We start from the raw sequence: 10,189 nt of genomic DNA, 5'->3' as shown, positions 1-10,189 counted from the left end.
CTGTTTGCTGCGACACTGTGAGCTGTTCCTGTCAAAGTATATGCGTTAACAGTGGACGAGTGAACATCAAGCGTTTGGATTGGGTAGTCCATCAGCCCAATACCAACAAACACTCCACATGATTTTAGGTCATCAGGTATGATACCGGCATCTTCAAAGGCTTCGTGTGTTACTTCCAACAATATTCTCTGTTGAGGGTCCATTGATGCCGCTTCTTTTGGTGATGTTTTAAAGAAGGTGTTGTCAAAATGTTCGATTCCATCTACAAATCCGCTTTTTCCGGACACCATTTTTCCTGGCTTAGTCTGATCGCTATCGTGAAATTTCTCAACTGACCAACGCCCAGCTGGAACGTCCGTAATGCAGTCCTTGCCATTTCGAAGAACATCCCAGAACTCATCGGTTGATGTTACGCCACCTGGCATTCGACATCCTAATTTTCAAAGAAATAAAAACAAAAGGGAATACCTTTCCAATTTTCGTTGTAACTCCATGAATTTATTTACATTATTGCGAGCTGAAATATAGCTAGAGAGAGAAAATAGAATCATTAAAAAAATAGCCATATCTTATGTGTGTCTTTCTTATTCTTCCAACTTACATTATTCTTTCAGTATCAACGAACCAAATACATGCTTTAGGCATGAGTAAGGAATGAACACAAACATATACATATGTGTTGAAGAAATATTATTTGATTAAATTTATATAACAAATTTTGGGATTCGAAATTCAGCCTGCTGCCACCTTACTATCCGGTTTGGTTTCCGCCCTGGAACTATGGTGTGAGCTTACAGTCTGCACAGAGCCCACTGTAATAATATTTCAGTAATGTTATGTATTTTCTACATTTATTGACAAACTCTAAGGATTTTACAAATGCAATAAATGTAGTAAAACATATTATACACAGTTCTTAGGTTACGGACAGGGAAAACCCTAGGGCCTAGAGTCAACTGATTTTGAAGTGCAGCGGACTAAGTTGGCAACTGGCTGGGTGGCAAAGCCTAAGTGATAACAGACTGGATAGCAATATATTGGTTATCAAAATACCTGGTCGCAACATGGCATGTGACGTAACAGGCCGGATCCAGTAATTTCAATGTGATAGATAATATTAACTATACAATTTTGTCTCAAATGTCTAATTGCAGAAGAATATTTCAGGTTAGGCCTAATTTTCTACTTATATTTACATTTAGGCCTACAATCCATTATTTTAGGCATATTGATATTCTATAAAAAAAAAAATAAACAGAATCAACCTAATAGAAAAACTTACCTATACCGACGATGGCAATTTGATCGTCATTGTTGTTTCCATTCATGATGTTGTATTACAACTGAACACTAGTAGTATCTAAAATTTCAAAATAAAGATTAGTATAATTTTTCAAATTATATCCGTAAAAATGATTTTTGTTTGTAATAATAATAATAATAATAATAATAATAATAATAATAATAATAATAATATTTAATAATAATAATAATCAGCTTTTTATATAGCGCAAATTACAATTAAGTCTCTAAGCGCTTAAGCTCTTCCTAATAAATAGGTGAGTTTTGAGATGTAATTTGAGATGTAATTGATGTGCAATTCACTACATTCTTTGGTAGCTGATTCCAAAACTTTGGCAATGCATGTTGAAAGGATCGCTCTCCATATGATTTGGTTGAAACTTTAAAATGATTGAGAAGCAGTTTTGTGCCAAAAGGAAGCTGTTTTGAAGGAATGTAAATGCCTATGTCATCAAAAAATCTTCAAATAACAAACACATCAATCTATAATCAAAATTGATGAATTTGATTGATTGATTGATTGATTGAATAGATGATTGATTAAGGAGTATATAATTTTTAACATAAATCAATTTAACATAAATCAATAACTATAAATACCATAAATATTAACACATCTCTAAAAGAATGCAGTGACTATGCTTTCGCAAAGGCATTTGGCCCTTTCGTAAACCCGCCGTGCCAACCTTGAGCCGCCGTGTCCAAACTTATTTAGTTTTTACGCATGTGCTAGAATTTTGGGTCATAAATGCAATCAAGTTTATGAAAAGTGTGTCGCGTGTCGCGTCCCTGTTTCTTACGGGGGTTAAGAAGGGACTTTCGATTTTGACGATCTTAGAGAGTAATCTAAAATATGCGAAAAACCTTTGACAGGGATTTCACAACAGGAAGAACAAGGTTTAGAAGAAATATTATTTGAAAAACAAAACCTCCAAAAGATTATGAATATGGAGGAGAAGGGAACTTTTGCTAGGACATATGCCTAGCTAGTATAGTAGGCGACGATATAGCCTATGGCCTACAACATAGCCCATGTCTTGCCCTAAAAAGGTCTCCGATCCATAGTGTTTTAGGTTGCCCGCGTTGCAGCCTCGGCTGGCTGATATAATAGCAATAACAAACTTAAAAATTCCAATAAAAATAAGCCTAAGATAGCCGCCTTGTCTCGTCATATGTCCTAGTTTAAAATTAAAGTAGGATGTCTAACATTGCCTATTGTTCAACCATTGATTAAGTTTCTTTCTATAAACTCGATTGCGTTTACGGCGCAAAATCCTAGCGCATACCTAGAAACTACATAAATCGGGCACGGTGGATAAGGGGTTGGCACGGCGGGTTTACGAAATGGCAAAATGCTATGCTGAGGCGTAATAATAATATAATATGCATACGACGATGTAATGAGAATGAGCACATTGGCGTAGGCCTACGCAGTCTTGACAGGCTATGATTATGCCGAGTCAAGTATTATGAAGAATAGCAGGGATAACAAATTCTCAGTTAATAATTAAAGAGTTAATACAGTGGATAGGTATTACTATGATATTATACTATACAATAGAATGACTTACAATACTTAAAATCACTATAACAACACATTAGTGACTAAATACAACTATGCTTTGTGGCCAATTCAGTGAAAACTGACTAATCTCGTTCTACCTACCGTCATGAAAGTTACCGTACATTGGTGAAATGTCTATTTGATTTTTGAAGTACAAAATACAACAAATCGTTTTTACATATAGGCGCCCAAGACTGTTTTAATTGGAAAATTAAACTTCCTTGGAGTAAGCATAGCTACTTCGCTAAGATTATGGTTAACCTAATTGCTTGAACAAAGCCAAAATCTGCTGTTTATTAATAAAAATTTTAGTATCCATAGGTAACTCTCATTAGGTTAAGCCATGTTGTCTATTTCTGTGAATAAGGCCAACATTTATGTACTATGAAAATCACTTAAATGTATAGCTTGTACGCGTGTTGGGAAAGGATAGCTGAAGCATTGATCGTGTTTATATTTTATTTGAGAGAACAACCGCTTGTTTGGTACTCAAACTTTATCACAATCTTGTTATTGAACTTCTGCAGTGTCTTTCTTGTAAGTAGTATGACAGTCAATATAGTTCTAAGAGGCTTTTTGGTTGTGCAGTCTTCATTTTATTGATGTCTAACATGTTTCATTAAGTTTTAAGCTTGCAATGTGTAGGGCCATATTACAATACACAATCTCATCTTCTAAAAAATAAATCCAAAACCAATATAATATACTGTACTGTAATATAAAATGAAATTAAAATTAAGTAAAAATTTAACTAATATATACATATATATATATATATATGTATATATATATACATACATATATACACATACACACACATACATATACACACATATACACATACATACACACACACATACACCCATACATACATATACACACACATATATATACACACACACACATGTACATATATAAATAAATAATAAATAAATAAATAAATAAATAAATAAATAAATAAATAAATAAATAAATAAATAAATAAATAAATAAATAAAATTAAAATAAAATTACACACAGAGGGAAAAAAAATAAATGTAAAAATTTTACAGAAAATGGGGGGGGGGAGAGAAACATAATATTTCATATATATACATATACACCCACATATACATATATATACATATACATACATTTAAATATATACATATACATACATACATATAAATACACACACATATGTATGCCCACCCATACATACACATATACCTACACACATTTAATAGAACGTTTAAACAGCTCTCAACCAATTTCATTCTTTTTTTTTCTTTGGCATAAGTCAAAATTGTAAATTGTAAAGGGAAAAACAACACCCATTTCATCGTTATTTACTGCTTGTATGTTTATCTCAGCAGTAAATCTCATTTTTTCATTCTGATGAAACTACTGTTTTATTAGAAATGTTAACAACTTTGTATTTTAAATAAACATTTAAACTACACTACACATTGACAAATCAATCTAATTTCTTAATAATTAAAAATTAAACTTGCCTCATAGCTAAAAAAAAAAAAACCGACCCCGGCCCGCCCTGGCGAATATCTCAACACGACCTCACCAACGATGCGTCTCATTTCATGGTGAGACCTCACATTTGAATTGTTCAGTATTGCATAAGGAAGACCACAATAAATAAACACAAACATTAAGTAAATATAAATAATAATCTTCAATATCTCAAGTTAACATATCATAATCTTCAATATCTCAAGTTAACATATTACTATACTGTTTACTGAATCTTTTGGGTATCATTTATTTATCAATTGTATTTTAACACATGAATTTCATTCTGTCACAAGACAAACAATCTTTAGAGTTAAGGTTGTTTTGTTTCTTAGTAAAATTGAATTTACTTTTTTCCAGAAGTTTTCTGTAATTTTACAATTCCAAAAAAAATGTGTAATTGTCTCAGGCTCTAAATGACAAAGGGTGCAAACATTTGAATTTATTATTTTAGTTTTAAAAAGAAAATCATTTAAGGGCAGTATTCTATGTACAATCCTATATTGGAAATATCTGATTCTAGCAGATTTCAGACATCTGTTAGGGTTTAAATAGATTTCTGGCCAGTCTAAATCAAAATCATTGAACATCCTTTCCCATTTGCTTTTAGCAACTGGGTTTTTAAATACTTTATTTTTACTTTGATCAGAAATAAGTTTGCATACTTTAGAGGTTTGCATCATTTCATCTAACAGATGTTCTTGAGTATTTTTTATTTTATTGTTTATTTGGAGATTTTCTTTCCAAGCTCTAGGGATAGCTTGAGTAATAGACAGGTATTCCAAAAAGTTAACACTAATTTCATATTTTTCAGTAAAATCATTATAATTCATGATTTTCCCATTGGAGTTAACAATGTCAGCTACAGTTACTATGCCGTTATCTATCCAATTAGATTTTATACATGTTTTACCATCAATTTTTATTAAAGAGTTATTCCACAGAATTTGATTTTCAAAATTAGAATATGGGGTTTTATAGGTTTCTACACACCACATAGAAATAACATCTTTTATAAAACAATTTTGAATTTTAGTGATAGATTTTTCAGTACATTTCATATTGCAATACCAAAAAAAATTTCCACCAAGGTGTTTCATGTAGAGCTTAAAAAAGAGTTTCCATGTGCCGTTGTTATTCAAGTTCAACAACCGTTTGATCCACATAATTTTTAGACCTTTTATAAAAGAGTTAATGTGGCACATTCGTAGCCCTCCATCAATATAATCTCCAATTATTGTTTTTCTACTAATTTTATCTGGTTATCCAGACAATACAAATTTATAAATTGTGGATTCTAGATTCCCAATAAAGTCAGCAGGGGGATTTGGCAAAACTGAAAAAAAAAGCAAATTGTGACATACCCAGAGACTTAACAATGGTAATTTTCCCGAAAGGTGTCAAATCACGCATGGACCAGATTCGAAGAATTCCTTTAAGTTTTTCAAACTTCGGGATAAAATTTAGTTCAAAAAGATTGTCAAGTGTAGTGGTGAAAGTGATGCCTAACACACTAACTGGGCCATCTGTACATCGTAAATCTGTCCCAGTTAAATTTAGAGGTTTTTTTCTATACACTCCTAAAGGAAGTACAACTGACTTTTCAAGATTAATACTTAAGCCAGAGTAATGTTTAAATTCTTTCAGGATATTTAGTGTGTTTTGAACCGAGTTGATATTTTTTAAAAACAGAGTGGTGTCGTCTGTATAAGCACTTATTTTTACCTCCATGTTTTCAATTTTGATACCTTCAATGTCATTACTATTTCTTATCTTTAAATTTAAAATTTCACTACATAGTATGAAAAGGTATGGACTAAGGGGACAGCCCTGTCTAAGACCCCGACTTACTGAAAAAAAGGAGGAAGAATGCCCGTTGTTGATTACACATGAAGAGATATCTGAATATAATACCTTAACAAAATCAATAAAATCTTTCCCAAAATTAAAAAACTCCAATACTTTCAATATGAATGGCCATTCTAGTTTATCGAAGGCTTTTTAAAAGTCAGCCATGAGGATCATACCTTCCATGTTGTTCTTGTTTATATGTTCAATAATGTCAAGAGTAAGTCTGATATTTTCACCTATGAATCGGTCTTTTAAGAAGCCAGTTTGCGAATGATGGATAATGTGAGGGAGCACTTCTTAAAGACGATTAGTGATGATCTTAGCAATTATCTTGTAATCCGTGTTGAGTAAGGTTATCGGCCGCCAGTTTTTTAGATATGTAGAGTCTTTCTCTTTTTTTGGTATAAGATTTATAATACCTCTACGTTGATCAGAAGACATGATGCCATTTTGAAACGAGAAATTGCATGACTCTATAAAGAACTGGCTTATATCACAGAAGAAAAATTTATACCATTCGGTTGGAAAACCATCTGAGCCCGGGGATTTGTTATTTTGCATTGATTTTAACACTTTGAGACATTCATTTATTGTGAATAGTCCTTCACATGATTTTTGTTGGTTTTCATTTAATTTTTGACAGTTGTCATCATTAAGGAAATTCTCAACTATACATGCTCGTGGATTTTCTGATTTATACAAATGCTCAAAGAATTTTTTTCCCTCTTCTAAAATATATTTTTGATCAGTAACAATTGTTTTATCATCCCTAATAAGTTTTGTGACAACTTTTTTGCATTGATTTCTTTTTTCCAAATTTAAAAAGAAACGCGTATTTTTTCACCCTCTTCTATGTGCTGTGCACGGGATCTTATCATTGCGCCTTTGGTTTTTATTTCATATGGTTTCAATTTCAGACTTGCATTCTTCAATATTTTTTAAAAGTTGATGTGATGGAGAGGTACCATATAGTTCCTCAAGGCTATTTAAGACATCTTGTACTGTAAATTATTTAACTGTTTTTTACGTTCTTTTGCAACCTCAGAAGAATATTGTATTATTAGCGATCTAATCTTAAATTTTAGATAGTCCCAAAAAAGACTCGGATTTAAGTCTGGATTGTTTAGCTTTGTTTCTCTAATACAGGTTTTTACTTTGTCTATATATTTTAAATCTAGAAGAAGGGAGGTGTTGAACTTCCAAAACCCTCTCCCTCTAGCCCCGTTGGCTGGGGTTATTTCTATGGAGATAATTGAATGATCAGTTTTAAAACCACTCTTAATATCACTTGTGTTGATTTGGGCAAAGAGGTTATGCGAGACGAGAAAAAAGTTTTTCAAACTTCGGGATAAAATTTAGTTCAAAAAGACTGTCAAGTGTAGTGGTGAAAGTGATGCCTAACATACTAACTATCTGTACATCGTAAACCTGTCCCAGTTAAATTTAGAGGTTTTTTTCTATACACTCCTAAAGGAAGTACAACTGACTTTTCAAGATTAATACTTAAGCCAGAGTAATGTTTAAATTCTTTCAGGATATTCCATCCGTCTTTCCATATCTTTTCCGTTTTCTCTTCACTATGAGTTTCTTGAATAAAAAAAATTGAGTAAATTGAGTTACTAAACCAATTGAAAACTTGTGCACGCTTTTTTGGGTTGGCAAGGCCTCTAACATTCATTGAGCAAACACTTACATTATTCATCTAAAGAAAAAAAAAATTAAAATTTGGTAATAATTAGAGCTGTAACAAAATGGTGACCTATTATGAGAACTTACTAAGCCTATTATATTTATATATAATATTTCAATTAAGTTTAAACAAAAAAAGCAAAAAACAAACAAGAAAACGCAAAAAAAAAAAAAAAAATTGCGCGTATGCGAGTCCCATTAACATCTGGGACTTTATCTTCATGGCTAAAGTGTTAGATGTCAAAAAAAACTTTCTTCCATTCTATACCCAATTTTCATGAATATAAAGTACAGTAAAAGAACGGCTATTCTGCAAATTTAATCCATGTTGCATTTGATTGGCTTCTTTTCCTGAATTCAAGAACAAGCTCAGTGCCGACAACTTTAATTCTGGTCGACATTCCATTTGATCTTAGTTCCTGTGCTTTAGAAGCGAGTTTTCCACGTTGTTGTTTCATTTTCGGTGGAAGATCCGTTTATACTGAAACTGGACGTGTGCCTTCTTTATACGGACGTTTCCTAGCCAGATATAGGATATGGTCCCTATTCGCCATACAAACGAAACGTACTATAATAGGGTCTGGCCCTTTTACTGCTCCCATAATATGACGGCGAGGCAGCCGGTGTGCATTCATAATTGGTATGTCATTTGCTTTTTCGATAGGCATACCAAGATCCTTATGTAATACCCCTCTAATAACAGAGTAATAGTCGACATTTTGCTGGCTCTCGAGCTGAACATTGTAAAAAAGAAGATTCTGTTTCCTATCATGGATTTCCATTAAAAGCATAGCTTTTTGCAAATTTTCAAAGTTATTGTTGTCTTTTTCATTTCGCTCAATTTGTTTATTGTTAATTTCTTCTAGAATGCTTGCCTGGAAATCTTGGGCACTTTCTAAGACTTTAATTTTGTTTTCATTTTGTAATGAAAGCTTTCCAAAATTTACTATTTTCCTCTCCATGGTATCCATTCTTTTATTGAGGTTGGTTTCCAGTCTTAGCATAATGGTTTTCAAATCACTATTGCTTACCTCATCAGTTGTTTCATATCCTGTGTCCGTAGGCCCTGGTGAATTCGAGCCCTCAGTTGCACGTGTTTCAGACGCCGGGCATGTCTCGCCCGCACAACAGCTTCACTGGTGCTACTTGGCTTAGCTGGCGGGTCAGGTTTAGTAAGTTCAGATTCTTGTTGTTTATTTGTTTTATTCTTCTTTTTTGATGTTCCAGAGTTCCTTAATAGGTAACCTGTAATTTTATCCGCCTCACGATCTTGGCCGCTCATTATTATCAGTAGATTTTGTGGGTTTTAGGAAGAGCGAGAAGGAAAGCTATTCTTCCACAGAGGCAGCCATGTTAAAAAAACATGTCTTTCTTGTAAGTAGTATGTAAGTAGTATGACAGTCAATATAGTTCTAAGAGGCTTTTTGGTTGTGCAGTCTTCATTTTATTGATGTCTAACATGTTTCATTAAGTTTTAAGCTTGCAATGTGTAGGGCCAAAATGAACGTAGCATGCTTATCGAAAATTTTTAAAATATGCCGTAATTGCACTCTTCGCAGGATTCGAATATCAAATAAATACTAAATCTACACAAACCTTATAAAACCACATTTTTGCTATATTTTGCTAGAAATATATCAATATATTTACGTATATATCTGTTAAGGAGACACATCGTCACATACTATAAAACACACATTCTTCATATTATTTCATTTAATTGGCCTAAGAAAGGGTTGGAGTATAATTAAACTATGATTGTAGGAATAATTAATATACAATGCAAACACAAACCGTTTATGATATTAAATCAAAATAAATGTACTTAAACGAAAGTTGTATTGTACAGTGTTATTTCATGAAGTGCTATTAAGTAATGGCAGATACAGCAGTATGAATAAAGTACTGACAGAAATCAAGGTGGAGGACACTATATGGATCTGAATCCCATGTGAAAGTACACGGAAAAGAAAAACAAGAAAAGATTCGGAGGAGTCATTAAAATTTGCTCACCAGCGGCTATTGACTAACACAATACAGTAAATGAAAAGAAACAGAGGAAAGCATAATTCGGCGGCAGATTTCTCCGTTAATCATCTGTTACGATATAAACGCTTTGTATATACCAAATTTTCTCATGAAATAGAATAATTATTAGAACCTCTAACATCCTGAAATGCCTCTGCGACTATAGCTACAGGCTTCACCTCTGAACCCTTGCCATGACCTTGTTGCCTTTATGTTTTTTTTTTCAGATAATCGAATATGCCTATCTCC

The 10,189-nt window shown here is 32.7% G+C and overlaps 1 protein-coding gene across 1 annotated transcript; it reads right to left on the bottom strand.

The window, feature by feature from the left end:
• Positions 1 to 8: 8 nt before the first annotated feature.
• LOC117122119 (phthiocerol/phenolphthiocerol synthesis polyketide synthase type I PpsB-like) lies at positions 9 to 9,237 on the bottom strand (the record flags this gene model as incomplete). The annotated part of the gene is made up of 3 exons (XM_033267591.1): positions 8,944 to 9,237; positions 1,283 to 1,360; positions 9 to 433 (listed from the first exon to the last, which is right to left on the bottom strand). Coding segments are annotated over exons 2-3 (471 nt in total), but the record flags the coding sequence as incomplete, so codon positions are not given.
• Positions 9,238 to 10,189: the final 952 nt, after the last annotated feature.

The sequence above is a fragment of the Anneissia japonica genome, unplaced genomic scaffold, assembly GCF_011630105.1.
Source record: "Anneissia japonica isolate Jap-2015-1 unplaced genomic scaffold, ASM1163010v1 scaffold6424_len11015_cov121, whole genome shotgun sequence".
NCBI lineage: Eukaryota > Metazoa > Echinodermata > Crinoidea > Comatulida > Comatulidae > Anneissia > Anneissia japonica.
This window is presented reverse-complemented; position numbering and strand designations above follow the sequence as displayed.